The sequence below is a fragment of the Gopherus evgoodei genome, chromosome 2 (genome assembly GCF_007399415.2).
Source record: "Gopherus evgoodei ecotype Sinaloan lineage chromosome 2, rGopEvg1_v1.p, whole genome shotgun sequence".
Taxonomy (NCBI): Eukaryota; Metazoa; Chordata; order Testudines; family Testudinidae; genus Gopherus; species Gopherus evgoodei.
In genome coordinates, this window is record NC_044323.1 from 92,029,616 (window position 1) to 92,055,183 (window position 25,568).

The 25,568-nt window shown below is 41.4% G+C and overlaps 1 protein-coding gene across 3 annotated transcripts in view; it reads right to left on the bottom strand.

The window, feature by feature from the left end:
- The window catches only part of ELMO1 (engulfment and cell motility 1), a 464,971-nt gene that overhangs the window by 309,255 nt on the left and 130,148 nt on the right, over positions 1-25,568 (bottom strand). For all 3 annotated transcript variants that reach the window (XM_030551368.1, XM_030551367.1, XM_030551369.1), the window contains exons 5-6: positions 21,503-21,553; positions 6,563-6,732 (exon numbers count right to left, since the gene is read on the bottom strand). In XM_030551368.1, coding sequence (XP_030407228.1) covers positions 6,563-6,732; positions 21,503-21,553 — 221 coding nt within the window. The remainder of the gene's footprint in view (positions 1-6,562; positions 6,733-21,502; positions 21,554-25,568) is intronic.

Genomic DNA, 25,568 nt, shown 5'->3' on the forward strand with positions numbered 1-25,568 from the left:
TTTTTAAACATATGGCAAGATGTTTTTAGTGGCCACAACATCCCAGTTCCCGGAAAAAGCCTCCACCACATACAAAACAAATGATACTTAAAAAACCTATGCAACATGAAATACGGTTGCCTAGCAGCCACCAAACCAATGAAAAATATTTAAGTAAGTGGGTGGGGGGGTTGTTTGTACCAATTCCTGTTTAATATCATGCTCACAATTTGATTACACTCTGATCAGGAGGTCAAACTAAGTAATAATTTGATGTTTGGGGGGAAAAAAAAAAGTCTACTGTAACAGCAGCACTTCCACACTCATAAAAGCCAAACACCTTCAGACACCAACCAGCCATGCCTGAGGAAAATTGCAAATCCTGTGATTTTAAACTGGTCTCATCATTTTCCTCAAATTTTAAGTTTCATGCTAAGAAACAGCCTGTTTTTTCTATTTTTCATTGTGAGGAGTGTTCAGAAATTTAAAGCCACTGCACTGGTTCCCTTTTCACCCTGTTTTACAGAAATCTGTCTCTTGCCAAAAAAAACAAAAAGCAAAGGTACAAAGTGTCTCCCTTCCCCCGCCAATTCACCTCAACGAGGCGTGAATATCAACACTTAGCTGCGGCCATTTAAATGCTAATGTTTTTAAGTATGGGCAAGGTAAGAAAAACAACACTGAAGTCTGTCCTGGGATCTACATGGCTACAAGTACACTGCACACAATTACACTGAAGTCAAGGCATTTAATAAAAAAGCACGATTTTCGGTGCTCTTCCGCCCCTTTTTTCAGGATGTGCTCTTTGCTGACTCAGTCTTTGAAGTGGGCTTTTCCTGTTGCATACAATGCCTAGGTTGGAAAGACACCAGGAAATAAAAAGGAAAAATTCCAAGCATTAAGCAACCTGGGAAGAAAAAAACAATCCAGACAAAAACACTTTCCTGGTTTGTAGCAATTGTAGATGTAAAATGGGCACCTGGTTCTTTTTATTTTTCTTTTCTTCCACTACTACATCCCTATCATCGGGTGGGCAGGGGGTGAGGGGAAGATGGGGGGCTGGATATTGTGGTTTCCTTTGTGAGCATAATGGACCAGCAGCGTAGAAAGCACTTTTTTCCAGTGTTGCCAAATAACATAACCAAATCATAATTCCGTCTGGCAGTTTAGAGGGAATTGAACCATGTGTTACCAAATCATGCTCTCACTTGGACTTTGCAGGGCTTTAAGGATTAAAACAAGATTTGGTCCCATTTATATTGCCAGACGTGTTTTAACTGTGTTTGGAGATTCCTATGTTGAAAGTGTGTCACTTGACAGATTTTATAAAGAATGTAAGATTTTAATGGCTGATTTGGCCCAAGTGTCTTTTTGGCACACTGTGGATGATCATTCACCAAAGAGGGTAAGAACAGGAAAAATTCCATACTGATAATTTTTATATAGTTTTCCACTGATCTTGTACATAATACCATGTGAAAAGTGAGCTAAGAGGTATAATTTAGCACGGTCTTCCCCTAAACTAGGTCTTGAACAATATGATCTGTTTAATTTGTGCTTAATAGATGCACGATTGTCACATAGCTGCCAATGCTATAGCTGCATGAAGAGTATGTCTGACTTGCTCGTTGGAAGATTTCTCTCTTTAAAAAAAAATAAACAACATGAATAACAATTTAGAAATCAATTCAGATTAATCTGTTCTGGCTGCATTTGTGATTTAAAACAGGAAAAAGGCATAATTCCTCTAATGCAGAAATTAAAGCAACTTTCCTCCTCTTCCCTCCCTCCCACAAACCAAATACATCCCTATTCATGCAGCCCAGGTCTACATCAAAAAATTTTCCTGGCATAGCTATGTCAGTCAGGGGTATGATCTCTGACCAGCATAGCTGTGCAGGCAAGAGCCCCTAGTGCAGATGCAGTGATATCATAATAAAAGGTTTTGCTGATAGAGCTTATTTCACTCGGGGGGTGCTGGCTGGAATAAGCTACAGTACCAAAAGCACAAATAAGCCACAGTGTAAGCCACATCCACACTATGAGCTCTTTGCCAGTATAATAAGCCAGTAGAGCTATGCTAGCAAAGCACTGCTAGAGTAGACCTGGCCCTAGATGCAACAATAAATTACACTTAGTTGCTGTCATCCTTATCCTATCACCCAGCTATCCTATCACATGTTGTGAACATAGTCCCTGGCATAGTCATTTTTAATATGTACAACTCAGAAACACTCTCTGTTCTCAATAGCAATGAAAAATGCTTTAGAACTATGCTGTTAACATAGTTGTTTCTAGCACAAAGGCAAGGTGGCCAACAGCAAGCATGCAAAAATCATGCATCTGGCCCCCAAAATCATGAGATTTATTTTAAAATCTCATGATTTTACAGCCATAGTAAAAGTGGGGTTCTTTTCATTTGCCTTCTGACTTTTCAGCCTTTAGTATTCATGTTTTCAAAACAGCTAAAAAATTTTTTTTTTAAAAATATGAAAGCTGATTCCAGGAGCAGGGGCTTTAAGAAAAAAACACTAAATAGCATGAGATTTATTATAAAGCAGGAGAACTGGTAACACCAATGCTATTTGCTAAAATACTGATTCTGGGCTGGATTATGGGATATAGTAGCCCAGGGATGGGGGGAGGGTTGTGGGTGGGAGGCCACATCCCAAAAGGTGCAGCAAGAAGACTGTGTCTGGCTAAGGCACAATCTCTTTCAGACAATTCTGCTTCTATTTCCCAGAGTATAGGGATATTTTGCACCAGCCATTAGGGTAGCTCAGAGCCGGGCGGAGGCAGGAAACTGTTGCATGTCTTGCTTAGGGTGACCAGATGTCCCAATTTTAAAGGGGCAGTCCTGATTTTTGCGTCTTTTTCTTATATAGGCTCCTATTAGCCTCCACCCCCTGTCCCGATTTTTCACATTTGCTATCTGGTCACCCTAGTCTGAAGTCACTTTTTGTGTATACACATGTGCAGTCCTTTTTGTGTATAGAGACCAAAGTCCTAGAGATGACTCGATACCAGGAAGCCTAGTGTTGGTAATCAGCACGCACTTGTTGTGGGGCATATGAAGTACCCACTTCTACAGTTCATCAGCATCTTAAAAGCAAATACAAAAACACTTTCCAATTTCTTGATTTTGTTTAGTAAAAATAAACAACATGCAGCATACTCAGAAAGCCTGAAAGAGAAGCAAGCTGAGCATTCTTACTGGAGCATAAGCACTTTGCCAGCTGCATCAATCAACCTGAGTGTGATGGACATAAGCAGTTTCTAGACTTGCTACCACTCCATAGCTACTGTAAAAAATATTAGTATTGACCAGATACACTTGCAGCTTCATTAGGGACCTGTCCACACTAAGATCAGCCACTGCTAGCGACAGTATTTTAATCTCAGCACACACAGCTCCTACGGCCCTTTTATTCCAAATGGTGTAGTGATCAGGAAGGAGAGCTTGACAGAATTATGGTAATTACACAATATGAAATTAAAAAAAAATAGAGGAAGTTACAAAACTCTCCTGAATGTTTACTATCCAGTCTCCATTCACTAGAGAGTATGTAGCAAAATGACCATTTTCATTTTCTTGAACCAATGCACTGTATACATGCAGTATAAATAACATGTTGGGAAGTAAGTGGGAGACACTGATAACTCCTGTCAATGATTTTTATTTTAATTACACCAGATTAGTAAGACATGTACAGCTACCTGAAAAATCCAGGGGTATCCTAGTCAGTAAAACATGCAATCAGAATTATCACTGAAGTAATGGAATGAAGGACAAACCAGCCCAGTATAAATGGTGCAGGACTCCTCATTGGCAAAAGTGGCATAAACTCCAGAGCTTCACAGTGCTTGTCTGCTGAAGGTTAACAAGGGCTTTTTCTTCACCACAGATGGACTCGTCTACACTAGCAATTTACAGCGCTGCAACTTCCTCACTCAGGGGTGTGAAAAAACACACCCCGGGGCACAGCAAGTTTCAGCGCTGTAAAGCAGTGTAGACAGTGCACCAGCAGTGGGAGCCATGCTCCCAGCACTAGTAGCTATGCCCCTTGTTGAGGTGGGGTTTTTTTAGAGCTCTCCCACCGCTCTGCCGCGATCACACAAGCCACGTTAAAGCACTGCAGTGTTGCCAGTGTAGACTAGCCCGAAGTTAGCTTAAGGTATAACTTGAGCATTGCCTCTAACTTGAGTTTCATCCACACACAAAACACTAACTCTAGTATGGTAGTGCTTTAAACTAGAGCTGGCTGATCCATCAGGAGATGTAGTCTAAAGCTCAAGTTAGCACAACTCATCAGCTGCTAGCACAACTACCCTATAGCATGAATGCAAGTGAGCTTTACTTGAGCAACCCTAGTCCTCCAATGCCTTCCCATAATTCCCCCAGACAGGGTCTCCCACAATTCACTGGAAATGTATTCCTAGAAGTCTTAGTGCCACATGCGAGTGAGTGGTGTACTGGCATAGATATGGGACCTCAAGTGTGATTTTGCAGTGAGGCTGCTCTCACTCAAGCTAGATTAACTCAAGAACGTGTAACTCAAGTTAACTCTGCAGTGAAGATTGATCATCAGACTCACAATGAAGATCAAGATGGTCAAGATTAAAGCGGAACAGGATGGCGTAAGAGAGACCAGGAGAAAGAGTGCATGTGTGTGCTATGTTCAGAATTTGCCCTTTCCATTTTCACCAAAACTCTAAATTAAGGTTTTCTATTCTTGTGGCTATTAGGCATGAGTTTACCAGGGATTTACTGTATAAAATGACACAGTATAAAACTTGAACAAGATGCATTGTGCAGTGCAGATGTCCTTGCTCTGCAATTACTTTGACCTAACCAAACTTTAAAAGCAAAATCAGACTGCAATCACTCCAGTCACCACTGCTAATTGCAGAGGCTCCGATGAGCTAAACAAGGAGGAAGAATACACAGTGAGCAGTTGTAGGCCAACAACAAGTGAATCCATTGGAAACTCTTTGGTCCTGATTCTCTGCTCTGGTACACCAGTTTTAGGGTTTGCCTACACTAGGTATTTTTGCACCAGTGTACCTGCATTGATAGAGCTACCCTGTTGCAAACCTCCAGTGTAGACATGATGCACCAGTAAAAGAGTGGCTTAGTGCAGCTTATCCCTGTTTGAAAGCCCTGTCAATGAAAGCCACTTTTTATATCGGTGTAGTAGATCTACACAAATGCCCAGCCTACACACAGAGACAAGGTGGATGAGGTAATATCTTTAATTGGGCCAACTTGTGAGAGAGACAACTTTCGAGATTACACAGAGCTCCATGTAAGCTTGAAAGCTTGTCTCTCTCATCAACAGAACTTAGTCCAATAAAAGATATTACCTCACCCACCTTTTCTCTCTAATATCCTGGGACTAGCACAGCTGCAATAACATTGCATGCAGCCTGTATATACACACACTTGAGCTTATTTAACTAAGAGTATGTGAGGGGACACTTAAATCAATTTAAACCTGGCTTATATTGATTTAGCTTAATTTGGTCACTAACCACCAAAGCTGAAGCAATATTAGCCAATTTAACAAAAAATTATTGAAAAGTTATTTTAATTAAACCAGTACAGCTTGTGTGTATAGATCACCCTAGGGTTTGTTCTACTCTATGTACCTCAGTGTGTAAATCACTAGTATAGACAACTACTTATGCCAGTGTAAAACTGTTGTGAGGGAGTACAGAATCAAACCCTTTGTATCACTAGCTGGATTGCAAGCAGTAATCTAAAACATCCACATAGGTGTCCTTCTCGGTATCTGATAGCGTGACAGCAAAGCACTATCTGTAAACAGCATCTTTCACCCAAGGATCTCAAAAGCCCATTGCAAATAGAAACTATTAAAGCACTACTTAACAGTGTGATGCACCAACTGGTGTGGGGTCTATTTTGCACAAACTTCTAATAACTGCCTCAATCCTATGCCCATGAAGTTAATAACAGAACTCTCAGTTACTTTAATGGAACAGGATAAGGCCACTTCACACTGGTAAAAATGGCTGACATTTTCCAAAAGAGTATAAGGCAGATGCCTAACTCCTACTGACTTGTAAACATCTTTGAAAATCCCTTGAAAAAACCCATCAATAATTAAACTAAAATTAAAGACAGAAAATTAAAGAAAACAAAAGGAAGTGGATTTTTATTACATTGTATTAAAAAGTATAAATTTCAAAAAACAGTTATCAGTTGCCACTATTTTAAACAGGAACCTTAAGACCAAAAGTTTAACAAATGAAGCTTGTTATTTCAGGGCAATCAAGACCTTGTTGATTCCTGGGCTTTGTGGCACAGAAGTGACTTGTGACTTCCTAAGATTTCCTTTTCCCTCTGGGAAAACAACACATTTCTACAAGGTTTCATGTGATTGCACAGATATTGTTTTAGTAGCAGAGGACTGTTCAGATACAGCTTTTCATTTTCTTATGTTCATTTATTTTAGGAAGTGAGCAGTGTTTATTAATATTTCAAGCTAAAATAGTGTGTATGAGAGAGAGTGAGCTACAAAATTAGTGGAAACAAATGTTACAGTTCGAGCAAAATACTTACTCTGTGCCACTTTCGACCATCTGCGTTAGGAGAGAGATACCATCTAGATTTATAAACTCCTGGGCAAACGTAACATCCCGTGAGTAACTGGCTAAGTCTTTCAGTGCTTCTAATTTGGCATCCATACTAGAAGACTGGATCCTCTCATGGAGCTGCTGTGCATTTTGAGCCTCACCAGAGACAAAAGAGAAAAAGAAAACATTTAAAAAAACTCCTCAAACTTTTAGTTATAAATGTAATGTGTAAATGATATACTGGGGCTCCAAACTTCTCCAAATGGAACAGATTATTATGCGTATTGTGCTAGCACCCAAGAGCCCAGTCTTGGACCAGTATCCCTTTGTGCTGGGCACTGTAAAGAAACAAACAAACATTGAACAAAAAAACGACAGTCCATGGCCTAAAAAGCTTATGTACCCTTAATATGAAGTGTGATCCAAACAATAAAACTACCCCAGAAAGCAAAGTATACAAATGTAATTTCTTTATAATTAGGACAACAGTTTTTTTCAATCTAAATTTACTCTATTCAATGCACTCTTCCATCACCTTTAAACAAAAATATATTATCCTACTCCAGATCTTATGCAGAGCGCACATGGTACTGATTTCTGTTTCCTCCGGTCCTTTCCCTACCTTTTTTCTTTTGCTTTTTCTCAGTTTTATATCCAATAGTATTTGTATTTCCAAAGAATATGGAAACGATGTACTCCTAAACTATATGATGCTATCACACATATATCATCTTATTCACTCAACTGAATCACATATTAAAAATATCCTGCCCATCAATGTTTAGTTCTCTGATGAGAAATAATGTGAAATCTGACAGGAAAAGAAAACATAAAGAGCTAAAGGGATTTTTTTTAAATTAAATTGTCCAGAAGCCATGTAAATCTGTTTTGCATAGTTAAGCAAATACTTTAAAATACATTAATCCCACATTTTCAGGCAATGCTCCCAGAATAACAATTACCTGAATACAATGTCCAAAATCTTCAGCTAATAGCTAACCAATCTTTCTGCTATTGATAGAGCCTTCCCTGCTGTTCTCAGAGGCTTGTAAAATTCAATTTCCTACAACACACTTATGTGCACTGACTGAAGCATGAATCTGAAGCAATAGACCATTAGGAAACTGAATTAGTGGTAAGGCCTGGCACAGTCACTCTCTTTGATATTATATTTGCACTAGGGAAAGTTGAATTTGTTCTGTCTGACAATTTCTTTGCTATGTAATAATTATTCTACACCAGCAAGGAAAATGGCTTTTCAGTAGGTGCTGTGAATATCCAGGATTAAATGTAAAAGTGAATATTTTTAAACCAGGAGATATCGGAAATAATAAAAACCAATATGTACTTTATAAATAAGCTTCTATTCATTAATTTCAGAATATTTGATAAACATTAATAAATTAAACCTCTCAACATCCCCGCCCCCACAGATGAGTAAATGAAGGCACACAGATGTTAAGTGATAAGTTCCAGAGTTGTAGCCGTGTTAGTCGATATCAGCAAAAACAACGAGGAATCCTTGTGGCACCTTAGAAACTAACAAATTTATTTGGGCATAAGCTTTCATGGGCTAAAACCCACTTCATTAGATGCATGGAGTGGCTAAATAGACCCCCAGTGGATCAATCACCACAGCGTTGATCCACAGTAAGTATAGACATACCCTTAGCTACAGTGCTTAGGGGTGTGCAAAACTCACACCCCTGGGTACTGCAGTTATGACAACCTAAACCCCTGGCACAGACTGGCTAAGTTGACAGAAGCATTCTTCCATTGACCTAGCTACCGTTGCTTGGAGAAGTGGAGTTACTACAGTGAAGGAAATACCCCTGCTGTCACTGTAATATGCATATGCACTACAGAGTTACAGCAGCACACCTCTGCAACTGTGGCTATGCTACAGTAACTCCCATAATGTAGATAAGCCCCCGGTCTCCGTGACTGTTACATCTGGGAAGGATGACTAGCTGCCAGCATGAAAGTTTTGCAAAACATTAATATTTCTCAGAATAAATTTTACCTCCATGAGTTGTTACCCACTCTAGAATGGACATTTTGGAGGGTTTTCAAAAGTACTACGTCAGCTCAGCTGAAGTCACTTTGAAAATGGTTTCAAGGACATCATTAAGCATGTTATTGAAACAAACAACCCCCCAAAATCTATTTAGAAGACCTTCACTATTGCTGTGCAAAGAAAGTCACAGACTAGGATATTAGGGGTTATATCTATGTAGATGGGACAACACATTTGACAAGGATCATTAAAGGCAGTTACAAGACAGGACAGTTGGTTGTGTGAATGGGGCTAGATGTTGTCATAACCGTGCTTTAGTAAGAGTGGAGATCTAGGCTAATAGTACATCTACACTGCAAAACTACTATGTTGGGGGATCACATGGTAACTTGATAATGTCCTGATCATGCTTTTTTATGACAGTTTGGTCTTGCCTGTGTGGATAGGACCAAAAACAGTTACAGAAATTTGCTGCAGCCTCATAAAGGCCAAGTTTTGCCACTGACTACAGTGGGGTCAAGATTTCACCCACGGCTGTAATAGTTCTATAACATGGTTGCAATATAGTTTGGTCCTTTCTACACTGGCTAGCCAAATGATGTAACCGAGCTATGATATAATAGCACTTAAACTCAGTTTTGCCTCTGTAGATGGGAACTTACTCATGTCCTCGACTACATTTGTCTACCCTAATGTTAATGCTATACCAGCACTAGTGTCAGGACCGGCTCCAGGCATCAGCTTAGCAAGTAGGTTCTTCGGGTGGCCACTCCGGAGAGGGGCGGCACGTCCAGGTATTCGGCAGCAATTCGGTGGAGGGTCCCTCACTCCCACTAGGAGCGAAGGACCTCCCGCTGAATTGCCACAGATTGCAATCGTGACTTCTCTTTTTTATTATTTTTTTGGGCTGCTTGGGGAGGGCAAAACAACTGGAGCCAGCCCTGAGTAGTGCAACAACAAAACATTTCCTGAAAAATGAATGTGGACAAGGCTTAATAGGCCAAAGGTCAAAGTTTCTAGGCAGTGGTGCCTATGGTATGTAAAGCAACCCCCTGGAAGTCTGTGCATCCAGAAACCTGCATTCTTTCTGCCATCTGACAAGAGAAGAACTGGTACAGGCAGATAAGATCTTGATTAGAAAATAAATATTTTTCTTGGCAAAAATATTGGTAATTGTCTCATGTGGCATTTGGCCAAATGTAACGTTGGCGATTGGCATTACGTGCCACATGGATGAAAATACTGCTGCACTGAATAACACGTAGTCCTCAAAAATCTCCTAGTTCTTGTTGCCATAGTGCTCATATGTGCTCTTACAGAATGCATGGTCTTGCTGAACAATGCATTAAAATGACACCCAGATGATGCATGCTGATTGGTTACCAGGGTGTTCTTTTAATGATTTATAATTCATCAGTGGATGGACAGTAGAGAGCATTGCTCATTAAAGAACTGTAAAGCTGGCTGCCACATATCTGTTCTTATTAAAATATGATCCATGTAGGAATAAAAAATAAAACCCTTTTGAGAAATATGGGGGGAATTAGCCAGAACACTGCTGTTCCAGTAAAGTAAGGGTTGTATTAAAAGCTCTCCAGTTTAGAAGAGGAGGAAGCAGAGGAGGAGAACAGGAAGCTTGTAAAATGCACTCTGTCAAAGCTGGAGTATTTCATAAGGCCCTCAAGAAGCCTAAACTATCCATCTAGTTTTGTGAAAAGGCCAGCCAGGATAGGTAGGCTGCACTGTCTGAACTGCAGTCCTTGAAAGCAGAGACCGCTTGACAGGATTGTCAGCTTTAAAAGAAAAAAGAAATGATCTAAATCCAAGATGGGAATTTGCATAGAAAACCCATCAACCCTTTGGTTAGGAACTCCTACAAAGGGTTCTGCTGACTGCTACAGAAAAACTAGCCACTGTACACTGCCTAAGTATTCCTTCTGGCAGAGGAGAATACTTCACAGCCTGTATCTTTAAACTTTCCAAACAATTAAACACACAAACTTAGGCCCTGTCTACCCTGGCAAGTTTCTGCACAGTAAAACAGCTTTCTGCGGTGTAACTCCTGAGGTGGACACACTGCCAAGCCCCTTAGTGTGCAGGAACAGCGTAGTTGCAGCGCTGTAAAAAAAATCCACCCAACGAGAGGCGTACAGCTTTCTGTACCAGGGGTACAGCACTGTGGTGTCAGTGTAGACACCATGGTCAAATAGCACTGTGATTGGCATCTGGGAGGTGTCCCACAATGCCTCTCTGGTCATCGGTTTGAACGCTATGGCCCTCCCTGAGGTGACCAATCATCCCCACCCCGTAAATTCCTTTGGAATTTTGAAAGTCTCCTTCCTGTTTGCTCAGTGATGCGTTCAGTGGTCTCAGCACATCTTTCCAGGTGGGCATGCCTACTTCACGCACCAGGCAAGCTACTGGACCTCATCGGCATATGGGGAAAGGAGGCTGTCCCAGTCCCAGCTGCGCTCCAGCCGTAGGAATTATGGTACCTACAGACAGATTTCACGATGCAAGATAGAAAGGGGCCATGACCGGGACACACTGCAGTGCAAGGTCAAAGTGAAGGAGCTGTAGAACACCTACCACAAGGTGCAGGAGGCAAACCGCCGCTCCGGTGCTGCACTCACCAGCTGCCGGTTCTACACAGAGCTGGACACAATACTCAGTGGCGACCCTCACCTCCACTGCAAAGACCACTGTGGATACTCTCGTGTGCCAGTCAAGAGTGGACCAAGCCAGAAGGAGGAAATCTTGGATGAGGATGTGAAGGGGGACCCAGAGGCAGAGGATGACTACCCTGGAGGAGGCTAGCCAGTCACAGCTGTCAGAGCTTGGCAAAGCACAAATAGGAAAGGAGGCCCCTAGTAAGTGGATTTGATTTTGTGACTCACTGAAGCAAGTTGTTGGGGGTAGAAGGGTTGCAGAAAGCAGTCTTGTCTCTGTATGATGCATGTACCACCACATGCCTAGTTTGTGTGGTGGAACAGGCTGTTGATTGACTCCCTCACTTCACAAGAATCTGCTTCAGAGATCTCCAGGAAACTCTACTAGAGATACTGGACCATCCACTGTCGCAGGTTCTTTGGCAGAGCTGTTTTGTTTCTTGCCCCATTAATGGTAACTTTCCATGCCACTATGCCACCATGGTTGGGGGAGGAAGAGGGGAAACCATTGTTGCACACAGGCGAGCCGCATAGAGCCAGGGCGGAATCCGCAGTCTTGGAGAAGACCCTTCCTTGATTCTCTGCTCACCCTCAGCTGCGAAACCCCCCTTCATCTTCCCACAACTCTTAGCGGCAGAAGACGAAGAATTGCTCTGTGGAATGGCTGCCCAGAGTGCACCGCTCCCAATACCATTGCAAGTGCTGCAAGTGTGAACACTCTATTGCACAGGCAGCTGACAGTGTGAACACACAACAGGAGTTTCCCTTCAGCACTCTCTGAATGGCGCTGTAACTCCTGGTGCTGTAACACTGCCAGTGTAGACATACCCTAAGGAGGTTGCAGAAATTCTGAATCCAGACAGACATTCTCAAACATTAATGCACTCTGGGTGAAATCCTGACCCTACCGGCTTCGACATCAAAACTCTCATTGATTAAGCTCTTCAGGGCAGGGACTCTTTTTGTTCTTTACAATGCCCAGCACAATGGGGTCCTGGTCCACGACTGGGACTCCTAGACACTAAAGTAATACAAATAATAATAATGGCAAAAATCCCATTGACTTCAATAGGGCCAGGATTTTATTCTTTGTCTTTTACGACATAACTTAAGAAACATATCACGAAATACAAGGTAGTGTACATATTTCAGCTTGCCAAGCAGATACATTAATCATATCATTCCCACTGGTATAAACAAAATCAAAATGTCTAATCCCCCTAGAATAACAATGTGTACAGACCATTAAGAATTAATCTAGAGTATTTTACACCAATAAAACCAAGGAAATTCAGTGTTTAGGCTGCAACTTCCTCCATAACACAACCCCATCATACTCCAGAAAACAGTGGATGATTGGACATGCTATATAATCTGCATTATATGCAAACTAAATCCAACAAACCACGTGAGACCAATCAGCATTCTACTTCAATTAAGCAATGAAATTCAACTGAAGGCTGCATGGGCAAATGGTTACCATTTTTATAATAATATTTAGTAATTAGAACTTATATATGCAAAGCCCTGTACAAACATAATCCACAAAAGAGCTCTGTGAAGGATCAATGATAGTCATTTAAAGATAACAGGCCTGTGAGAAGAGAATATACTGGTCCAAAGCTACAAAGTGAGTCAGTGGTAAAAGAAGTTTGTGTGCATTCAGTAGCTATCTATTAAAATTTTAGAAACACACACAATCTAAGGGCTTGGTTTTAGGTTTTTCGGTTATACTTACTATTTATAACATCACCTTGGAAACTTGAAAAATGAAACTTTTACTCTTATCCTAAAATAGCTTCTCCCTTCATCTCATGCAGAAAAACACACCAAAGTAGCTCATTATTTACTATTACAGGATTATACAGGACTGCTGATTAGTTTTTATTTTTGTAAATATTTAATTCATAATTAAAAGATACCAATGATTACAAACTTGGGCTCTAATGAGTAGCCCCAGTAAAGTTAAGTTTAGTGTTTGCAAGATCAGGGCCTCAGGGTCTTATCCTCAGCTCTTTCCTCATTGAAAACATTGGGCCTATATGCATAAGCAAGGACAAGAGATGGTCAAAAAAAGATCGACAATCTTTTTTGTGTGTACAATAATATGGTCTAGACACCCCAAGGGGAAAACAGGTGGTCTGAACCCCAAAGAATATGCAGCTGGATCAACTGGTTGTATACCATGTTATTGTGTATAAACATATATCAAGTAATGTCTTTCATGAAAACTTGCAATGTTCCGACTTTGATGGTCGCCAGGAGATGGCTATACAATTTACACTTATAAACATATGTATGTACATATGTGTAGAAAATTTTAATTGTAATCATGGTGCAACTACAGCTCCACCTCACACTAGCCATGGGAAGCAATCAGGCAGGGAGGGGCACCTCCCAGACTAACTGTTTACATGAAAATAACTCCAAGCACCTAGCATTGTACAACCAAGGGAAAGGCAATGATGGACCATTAAAGTTAATGGAAAGACATAGAAACTGAAAAGAAAACCCCAGTCTTGGGCCTTGGCTACAGCATGAGTTACAGCGCAATAAAGCAGCTCTGGGCGCCCTCGCTCACTCCCCATCCACACTGGCAAGGCATGTAGAGCGCTCTGACTCCGCAGCTACAGTGCTGCTGGTACTCCACCTCAGCAAGTGGAATAACGTTTGCTGCTTCCCCGCTGGAATGCCGTGGTGCCAGTGTGAACAAAGTGTTGCATTACTGTGCCGTGATCAGCCTCCAGAAACATCCCATAATCCCCTTAAGTCAAGTGGTCACTCTTGTCATTGTTGTGAAATCGGCTGCAGGCAGGGCTGGCATTTCCATTTAGGCGACCGCCACGATTTGGGGAGGCGGCATTTTGGTGGTGGGGGGTCCTTCCACGCTCTGGGACGGTGGTGGCTATTCTGCAGCGGGTCCTTCACTCGCTCCGGGACCCACCGCCAAAGTGCCCCAAAGACCGGGAGCGCGGAAGGACCTCCGCGCTGCAGAATTGCCACCAACGACCGGGAGCGCGGAAGGACCCCTACCTCAGGCGCCAAAAACCCTGGCACTGCTCCTGGCTGCAGGAATGTGGCGGAACAGGCTGTTGATTGACTCCCTCACGTCACGGGAATCTGGACAGAATGCAGCACTTTCCCTACTACACTCTATGAAGGCAGCTTTAACTCACAGCGCTCTACATCTGGAAGTGTAGCCATGCCCTTGGAAAACGAAGGAAAGAGGCAGTTTCCCTCTCTCTGTATCCATAGTTCCAGAGAAAGAAAAAAAATGGCAAACCTTGTGAAAAGAGAAGGGGTTTATTATGTGAGAAGGCTATCCAGAAACAGAAGGCCAACACCTAAGCAGGGTACTGTCCATGAAACACTGGACACCACTACAACAGAGGGCACTCTGGAAAACTATTAAGAGGCAATGGGTAACTTGTTTTAGAGAAGGGAATTTAGCTTATATAGATGTGTGAAGACTGAGATTGTGTGTTTATGGTTACAGTCTGTGTAACTTGTATTTGCTTTTTCTTACTATTTCATCTTTGAATCTGTGATCTTTCTATTATATAAACTTTTTGTTTAGTTTTACTCTACGCAGGTCTCTGTTGTGCAGGCTTGGTGGAGTGTGCAGCCCCAACTGGACTGATAACTGGGGGCAAGTTTCACTCCTTTAGGGTGATGAACCAGAAGGGAAAAGTCCAAGTGTCCGGTAGTTAAGAATTTAAGGGAAAGATCTGGGAAGACTCAGGACCAGAAGAGCTATTGAGGTCATCTTGAAATAAGTAACTAGGTGGGTGGAAGCCATGGGGAGACCTTTATGTCTGTAGGCTGGCTACTCATGTCAGAGCTCTGAGCCATAGTTGCATAGCATTAAGGCACCCAAAGTTACAGGGCAGGTGATGGTCTGGGTGAACCCCAAAATATCACAACATGATTTTCGAAGACATTCATGAAAAAAATGTGTTTGTATTTGCAGAAATGTTCAGAGAAAAGGATAATTATTGTAAATACTTGTGGCCACGTGTATTTTCACAATGATACTTGTGCAAACATGTATTTGCATGAGTATTCATGCTGGAAATGTTAATGCAGGCATCCTGAAAGCTATTTGCAGGTTCAGGAGTCATCCAGTCAGGTAGCCAAAAAAACAACCTCATGTGACAAAGGTGGCTAATCCCACATCACAAATAGCATATTAATAAAAGCTAGTACAGGGATCAGTAATTATGGTACAGTTCACAAGCAACCCATATGTTTGCATAAGCCATTAGTTTAATAATTTTGAACAAGATAATACACAGATGTCCAATGCTGTTTGTGAATAATTAATTAACTGATACAGGGACTAGTCACTTAATCTGTGTGCTGCTAATATTTTACCTACCTCTAGTAAAGAACAGTCATTAGAATAAGGGTTTGCAGGATCTGGTATATAAAATATACACATGAATGTACACAAACAGTAGCAGATGCCATTCTGCTTACTGCATGGGAGGACAGACAACTGTGCTTTAGGAATATTTTCACACTATACTATGATTAAAGCTCACTGATCCATCTACACACCCATCCATTAGAACAAAAAAAAATCCCAGAATGGGCAATCGCAGACAAACTGATGTTTCACTCTCATATAAATTCATATAAAAAGATAAATGCTGGATAAGATACATAAATTAATTCCATAGAAACATAACTGGGCATGGGGGAAAATGTGTCATGTAAAATGACAAAAATACTATATAGTGTACACCGAGATATTGAGGAAGATAACACGAGAATCAAGATAAATAGGAAAGATAGAAAGATGAGAGCCAAGATAATATGAGAGAAATTCAATCTATACTCAAGTAACCTAGGAGACAGAGTGTGCGAGTGTTGTAAAGAAGCAGCAAGGGGAAGCATTGTTTAGAGAAAAAACACTCCTCAGAGAATAACGAGACATGAACTTTGCAAACAGATCTGAAGAAACAAAGAGACAGGTCAAATTCCCAACAGATCTGACAATTCACATTCACAAAGTTCCAACTCAGTGAAATTTCAAATAGGCAAGTCGTAAATCTCTAAAGGAAACCGTTTATAAGGGATTTAGCTATGTGCCAGTAATTGCTGCATTGCAAAAGTGATGCTATAATGATTTAGAGAAAAAAAGCCAAAGTCTAAAAAAGAACAAGTACTCTAAATCTGTGATTGTCATAAACAGATAGTTAAGGGTTAATAGAACAGGAGTACTTCATGCCTGTACTTGTAAAGGGTTAACAAGGTCAGTGAGCCTGGCTGTCACCTGACCAGACGACCAATCAGGGGACAGGATACTTTCAAATCTTGAGGGAGGGAAGTTTGTGTGTGTGCTGTTAGAATTTGGTGGTTGTTCTCTCTGGGTTCTGAGAATGACCAGACGTGCAACCAGGTTTCTCTCCAATCTCCCTGATTCAGGTTCTTATAGATTCAAAATAGTAAGTACTAGGTGATAAGGCGAGTTAGGCTTATGTTTGTTTTCTTTATTTGCAAATGTGCATTTGGCTAGAAGGATTTTAATTTGTACTTGTATACTTAGGCTGGGAGGGTATTCCCAGTGTCTATAGCTGAAAGACCCTGTAACATATTCCATCTTAAATTTACAAAGATAATTTTTACTGTTTTTCTCTCCTTTAATTAAAAGCTTTTCTTGTTTAAGAACCTGATTTTTTTTTTCATTCTGGGGAGACCCCTGGGGACTGGGTCTGGATCCACCACGGAACTGGCGGGGAGAAAGGAGGGAAGGGGGAGAGAAAGGTTAATTTTCTCTCTGTGTTAGGATTACTTTCTCTCTCAGGGATAGTCTGAGAGGGGGAAAGAGAAGGAGGGGGGAAGGTGAATTTTCCTCTCTGTTTTAAGATTCAAGGAGTTTGAATCACAGTAATCTTCCAGGGTAACCCAGGGAGGGGAAGCCTGGGAGAGGCAACGGTGAGGGAAAGGGTTTACTTTCCTTGTGTTAAGATCCAGAGGGTCTGGGTCTTGGGGGTCCCCGGATAAGTTGTTGGGGGGACCAGAGTGTACCAGGCACTGGAATTCCTGGTTGGTGGCAGCGCTACAAGTACTAAGCTGGTAATTGAGCTTAGAGGAATTCATGCTGGTACCCCAACTTTTGGACACTAAGGTTCAAAGTGGGGAATTATACCATGACAGTGATAATTAAAAGAAAACACACTGTACTTATACTTAGGGTTTCGGATTTAATTTAGAAAGAAAAAAACAACCCTCACTGTCCCACTTTCAAGTGTTTCTGGCTGTAGGGGATAAAAATCAGGAACTCACACCTGGAAGTGAAAGCACTGTGTAAGGGTGGGCATTTGCCCATGGAAATGGAGGTTACTTACCTGTAACTGAAGGTTCTTCGAGATGTGTGATCCGTACCTGTACTCCACACGTGGATACACATGAGCACCATGTGCCTGAGTCCAGAATTTCTTTCAAGCAATGTCCATTGGTCTATACACATGTTGTAGGTTTCTTCATGCTCCCATCTGAGGGCATAAAGGGTGGTGCTGGCCAACATCTCTCCAGTTTCCCATTCTTACTGCAGTGTACCCAATCCACAGCAGAGGGAACAGAGAGTGGGGAGTGGAATACAGATAGGGACCACGCATCTCAAAGAACTTCCAGTTACAGATAAGTTGTGATGTGCATTCTGGATGTAAGAAATTAACAAGTAGTCGTCAACGTAGGGGTGGGTTCAGTGAAACAGAAGTGATAGCTGAAGGTAGCACTGCTGTCCCCATGGTATCCACAGTTGAGATTGTACCATGATATAATGTCTCATGAAGGTATGCAAAGAGCTCCACATAGCTGCCCTACATATTCTGGTCTGAGTATGTCTCTGAAAGATGCAGCTGAAGTAGCTTGCCCCCTACCCCCACCCACAGTGGAATGAGCCTTTATCCCTTTGGGGATGGTTGGGAGGATGCCAATTAGTTGGTAACAAAAGGTGATGCAACCCAAGATCCATTTAGAAAATCTCTACACGGATATATATTGACCTCTTGATCATTCTGCTATGGAAACAAATAGTGTAGGTGTCTTCTAATCTCCTTTGTTCTTTGCAGATAAAATGCCAAAGCCCTCTGGAAGTCTAGAGAATGCAGTCTTCTTTCTTCTTCCAAGGCATGTGGTTTAGGAAAAAAAACACAAGTCATCGGATGACCTGACTCAACTGAAATACAAAAACTACCTTGGATATGAATCTTGCATGGAGGTGTAATGAGACCTTTTCTTGATAAAAGTTGAGCCAACCATAAGTACTCCCAGTTCACTGACTCTTCTTGCCGATGTTATAGAAAGGCAACCTCCATGCACAGACGTGTCCTAGAGCATATAGTCAGCAACTCAAAGGGAGTCTTAGTGAAAGATGATAGAACAAAATTGAGATCCCACTGAGATACAAACTTCACCACTGGTGGAAAGGTTCTGAGAATGCCCTTCAAAAATATAATTGTGACAGGGTGTGTCAAGATCATACAGTTATCCACTGGAGGATGGAAAGTGCTGATTGCTGCTAAATGAGCCTGCAGGGAATTCAATGCAAGATCCAAAAATTTATGGGTGAGTGGATACTCTAAGATATCAGGGATTCCAGCAGAGTCCAGAGACAAATTGTGTTGATGAGCCCAAGTGGAGAAACACTTCCAGTTAGCTGAGTAACAGCTTCTTGGCCAGTTCACAGTGCCCCAAAGTCAAACATATTTAATGAATGTTCTCTTAAATAGGGGCTTCTTAAACGTTTTAATGGAATGACCACATCCTAAATTCAGTCTCGCTGACTTGCATCTCACCCTGCCCATCCACTATTAAATGGCTGACTTCCTTTTCCATTTACAATAGCATGCCATTCTGGTGACAGGTAATAATTCCGTAATGGTAAAGCAAGTTTATGAAAGTATTAGTGTATTTTTAGGTGTATGTAGCATAAGGGTTTTGTCCATTCTGTAAAATTACACAGCTTACAATTTTCTATTCACAGTGTCTCATCCACAAGTTCTGTTGTTCTCAGCTGGAAACAAGGAGGAAGGACAGATATGTGGCTAGCCAGTTTCGCAGGGCAAACAACATGGGCTCAGTGGGTCCCAAGCCCACAGATTGGAAACCTCTGCTCTGTCTACCTTAGGTACTTATATGGTGCCCATTATTGTAGTACCTAGAGAACAAAGATTTTCTTCTAGCATGCATACATGGAAAGGACTATTAATTTGTAAATTCTGAAGACTACAAAAATGCCATTCATTAAATGCAACACCCCAATCCTTTAAAAAAATCCCCCAAACCAGAGCCACAGTTTTTAAAAAAATGTAAACATTTGAGAATAAAACACTGGAAATGGGTTAAAAATAAAAAAGTGAATGCTGGAAACTAAAAGGTACTGTGGCTCCAACATGGAGTTGATGGCATGGGTACTTTTTGAGGAAGTATGCAAGGGGGTTGTGTGGTACTCTTTGCTGACACATCAACACAGATTTTGCTTGGTTTTATGGGATTACAATTTTAGGCAACAGGAATGTCAGGTCCCCCTTTTCAGTGGGATCGATGTGGATTGGTTTTCCCTGAAAACCACAGAGATTGGGAGGTGTTGAGGAAGTCCCCACCTCGCCTCTTCCTGAGGCATCCGAGGAACGGGGGTTAGATTCACAGGGAAGCCTGAGCCAGCCTATGAGACCAGGTAGTTTCCTAGGTATTAGGTTGTCCTGGGTTGAGGCCACAATACAGCTTGAAAGTAATCCAGGCTCTGAGAGGGCCTTGCTCTTAAACTGTTGTTAAGCTTTGGGAATGTGATACTCCGGAGTGGAGCATGAAAAAAAGAAGGCATGTGACGGAGAGAGTACTTACTGCCTTCTCCCTTTTTACTGCTGCTGGACAGGTCACCTTGTGAGACGTTATGCTCTCATGGAACAAATAACGTTCCATTTGCTTGCCCCAAAATTCCAGATGTCTATCTGTGTCCTTGCTGGGCCCTTCAATTCCCTATTTCTACCCCAACATATCTGCAATTTTGCTATTTGCATGCCCAGTGTCTGGTAACTGCAAACATCAAGTTGAGTGGGCTAGGTGTGAACAGAGAGGTCTGCATGAGTTGGTGAATTACCAATAAGATACGGAGTTTTTCATTTCTTTACTACAGCTTAGAATCCAGGCTAGATTTCCCTTACCTGAAAGTTACTAAGCAGTTCAGTGGCCTATGTGAAATAAATTATTGGTCTCGGTCCAGGTCCTAATAGACATCACAAAGCTTCCTCTGTAACTGGCACCCCTTTTGGCAGCCACATCAGAAGCCAAGGATTGAATGGGCAGGACCTTTTTCATCCCTAGATTTGATCCCATCAGAACAGAGTTGTGGTTGTTTAAAGGAGTTACTTTGCCTGGGGATTGTAATTTCCAGAATACCACATTGAATCTGCCATGGCTACCATGACCAGACAAACTCAGGTAAGCTGTTTTAGTAAGATAGTGCATTGGTGATGCAGGATGGAGAGAGTTCTATTGCTGATACCCATGCTGTGGATAAACACAGGCTTTCAGTATGTGGCAGTATAGCTGAGAGCCCAGAAATGGGTCATGATGGGGATCTGGTGGGTCCCACCCACCAGCTGAGAGGAAGTGGGATAAAAAAATGCAAAATTTCACGGTCACTAGGAACCTGAAGAGGAGATAAGAAGGAGCAATTCACTCAGTCCTCCTCTCTCTCCCACTTCTGTCATCCCAACCCTACCACATGCCTTTAACCCAAGCATAGTAGAGCTCTCCCCATCCTGTCCTCCATCTTCCCTTCCAGCTCTGAACTTTGGAGCAGAGACAGTTTCTCTGATGGAGACATTGGTGCCATCTTAATAGACTGGAAGTTGTGACACCTTGGAGATGAGTGCTGTGTAAATGGGAGAATGGGAGGAGAGGAGGGAGGAGAGAGATTAGACAGAAGTACCCAGCAGCACCAACCTAATCCACAAGCCTCACACCCAGCAATACCAGCCCTCCACCACATAAGTGAAAATCCCACAATCCTTTGTAGTTGGACTGTGGGATACAGTAGATCATGGGCAACATTTTACACCATTTTGAGAGTCACAGACCCCAAAAAATAGAGAACCACTAATTCTCAGTCCCTTTCATGAGCTTCCAAATTCACTACAAGAAAAAAATTCACAGTAATCACCTCAACCAAACCATCATTATGGGAGACTGAAAAAGTTTAATGAGAGCGAACAGAATGGTAACTTACTGGAGAGGTTGTTAATCGAAGGATGGCTCCATTTTTAATTTCATTGCGATTCTGAAAGAGAAAATCCAAAAAGGTTTTATTCCCTCTAATTACAATCAGCTCACACAAAAGGTGCAACGTGCACAGGATACAATGCAACATTAAACCAGCAAAAATGCTTTGTCTGTGTAAGTGGATGAATGCCTCCCCACTGCATAGTACGGTAAGATACGCGATTTCGCCTCTTTTTATGCAAATTACCCATTGTTCAAGCAAGAAATACAAACATATATATTGTTCATATGAATTTAACAGATTTGAACCATTTTAAGGATGACTTCATATATTGCAGAATTTAGCTACCATTGGCAATTTCTAAATATTTCTTTGAAATATACTATAATAGACATAAATAACTGCCAGTAATGTCTGGCTCTAATCTTGTGCTGCATAGCTGAGGAGTTTGTAAGATTGCTGAAACCTATCATTAAACATCTGCAGCATTTAAATGTTATCCCACTGGCTCTTCATTTTCTAGAACAAGAACATGCTGACAAGCCACTGGAACCAGCCACTGAGCTCTGCCATCACTATTTTGCACCCACCCTCCAACAAAGATGCTGAAGGGTTAATAAGTCAAACTCCATCACTAATGTTTGCAAATTCAAATATACCACAAGTCATTTCTCACATAGTTGGCAGAAAGAGAAGGGATAAGATATTTTCTTTTCGGTAAGCTCATATAAAATGTTCAACTAAACTAAGATGCCTGCAGGAAGCTAAGAATCTCATAAAAGATTTTGAAAGAGTATGGGTTAAGCCAATCTCCTGTCCCAACAATCCTCTTAAAATAGAGATTCTAAAGCCCAAGGCTGCCTGTAAAGTACTACCAAACATATTACAGCACATTTGCCTATGTAGCACCTGACTCAAAACTAAATTGATGTCAAACTCCCACTGTACTTCAGTGGCCTTTTGATGAGTCTCAAAGTCTCATTACTACCAGTTAATTACCATGGTATTTTGTAACAAGCTTTGGGATACCTCCAGCGTAAACCCAAATTCTATTAACACTTTTATGTTTTTCTAAAAGATATGCTCTAGTTCAAACAGGAATTATTTTTTTTTTGGTAAATTCTATGGCCTAAATTATCACAGTGGTCACGTCTGACTTCAGAATCTGTTAATCTCTTACTTTGAGACACTGTTTTAACTTTTTTAAATGTTATATTTTAAATGTTTGTTTTTTAAAAAATCCAGCAACGCATGATTAATCAATCTGAGGTAAGAGGTAAAACAGTGACCCTGAGTTACTATAACTTCAAAATGCAACAGTTTGATTGAAAAGAGTAATATCATCATTTTATCTATTTATTTTATGAGAATATAGAGCACCAAAATGTACAAAAGAGGAGAACATTACAAATTACTGCAGTGTGGAGTGTTCCAAAGGTTGAGGGCTGGGGAGGGTGGACCTTTTTTACCTTTAAAAAAAATTCCCTAACTCTCCCCACCCCTATGCAGCTCAACAACAAAATATTATAAATAAGATGTATCCTGCTTGAAGCCAAGGTAAGTAAACTGGTCACTAAATAAGGTCCAGTACATGGTTTCTCTCCTGGTATTCAGAGCCATTCATGAGACTGGCTCTAGCTATATCAGAGAGATCACATCTTCATCCACAACATAAATGCAAAACTAATTTCTTCAATGTTGCTTTCTCCACATTAATATTTTCTCTCTTGCGTGCGCTCTCTTTTCTCTCTCACACACACCCATAAACAAACATCCCTATTTCTTCTGCAGTCTTGGAATGGGAAGGTTAGGTTTGGGCGGGGGGGCAGGAGGAGGGAAGATTAGTCATGTTATTTCTAGTTCCAGGCTAGGTACTTGAAAGCTACTCAGATATTATAGTGTTGGGGGCTACGTAGATTAAATAGATAGATTAGCTAAATATTTGCCTAAATAAATGTCAGCCCACATTATGTAGCGTTGTACAGAAAAAATGAACCATAATGCATAAGAAGTGCCAGGAAAGATTTTGTTTTGACCTTCCTGCCATGTTCATTTATCTAGCTGGGTTTATACTAAGATCTTCAGACCCCAAATTCTCAATAGGCGGTGGAAGTGGTAATGTATACAAGGCTCAGACATTTTTTTTTTATCACCAAGCCATCACACCTTGCTCAGAGTAGAGTAAAGTAAAACTTTCCTGTACTACAGCTTCCATTGGTTTTATCACTGTGAGCTGCTCTCATTGAGAATTAGCAGTCTATAAAATCCTTCTGTAGACAAAGGTTTGAGGAAAAACTATTATGCCCTTTTATTTGAATGCACCCAAAGCATCAGTTTTCTAACACAGTAGGCTAGCAACACTTAAAAGGGGTTAGCTTCTCCCCAATCAAAAATCCAATTTTGTTTATCCATTCTAAATAATGACTTGAAAAGTCTGCAAGGAAACAATCTGTAAGCACACAATTAGACCAAGAGGATTTTTTACATTAACGGCATCGTGCAGTATTCAGTATGCCAGTTAATTTGAACAACATTTACACACAGCTAATCTGCTCAGCAATAGAGAGACTGTATCTAGGGTTCTTATTCAGGATAACAGAATGTCATTTAAACAGAACATCTTGTATTCTGGCATTCATGTTCAGAATACAAGGGTCATTGTTATTTAGGGTAGGACATGCCATTATCATCTAGGATGTAAAAAGTCCATTTGTTTTCCAAGGTATATGGAGAGCCCTCCCACCAATTTCTGTTTCAGACAGACACAGCAGATTCATAAACAATACAATCAAGATGATGTCCTGTGTTAGAACAATAGCATATTCCTGGGCAGTGAGGAGCCTACTTCAGAAGAATATGCTAAAGCACTTCAGTATTCTATAGCAGCCAGTCAGATTCTTTAAAACAGTCACCAGACACTAGGTGACAGTGACGTCAGTGCCACAAATGTAGTAACTTTTCTACAAAATAATAATCTGGCAGGAGATGAAACTCTCAAGCTTCCATTTCACTTTCAAGTGTTCTTTCCAATAGTACCACCAAGCATGTAAACTGTGACTCCAGCCAGTAGAATCAGAAGCAACCAAAGCATGGACTGTTGTAGGGAGGGGGTTAAATGGGGCCCAGCCAGGACCATCATTTCTCCCAGCACCTCCCTGGACCTGGAACTGTGCAGGGCGGATTCATTCTACTCTGAGGAATTAGGATCCCGGTGGTACCTCCCTCCCAGTCCACCTCCCACTAGGTCTTGGGGGTCAACTGCAGAGAGGGCTGTATAAATAACCAAAGAAGGTACCCCTGGACAAATTCCAGAGAACTTTCTATAGTTTTGACTGGATTTTCTCATCCATCACCATAAAAACAAAATTTGAAAAGGAGCATTTGTGGTTAATTAATTATTTGTATTGTGGTAGCATCTAGGGGCCCCAGTCATGGGCCTGGACCTCATTGAGCGAGGCACTGTAAAAAAAAGCTTTGCTCTCTTGCCCTTCCTTTCCTTCTCTTGCATTAGCTGTGGGATTCCTTTCTCTCTCCATTCCCCTCCTCCCACAGGTGCTGAGCACACAACCTTCAGCTGAAGTGCATGGGTTGTGGATGCTCAGTACCTTGCAGTATCAGGTTCACGACTTTCTATATGCCTTCTCTCCAGTTCTGTCAGCCTTCACCACCGCCCACCCCTCTTGTCTCCTCCTCAGTTCACCTCCTCCTTTCCCCACCAAAAAAGTTTTTAAGGGCACCTGGTCTCAGCTTTTTTCTGGCGTCCTCTGATCCCCTTACCGTGCTCATACTGTTTGATGGTGGTGCTTCTTGCATCTGACACTGCCACTGGATTATGCTCCATCTCAAAGCTTTGACTTTATTTATCTTTCCGCTCCCTACTCTGCCCAAAACACAGGCACCACGGACACATCAGACTTCTGATGAACTAATAGTGTTTAAAAAGTGGGCCCAGGATCATTAAAAGAGTCCCCTAACCATGGATAGGGATGAATGTATATTCATTTCAATTCCAAGACGCCATCAAAACAGTCAAGCCAGCTAAGCAGAGCTTTGCGGGAAGGACACTTAAGAA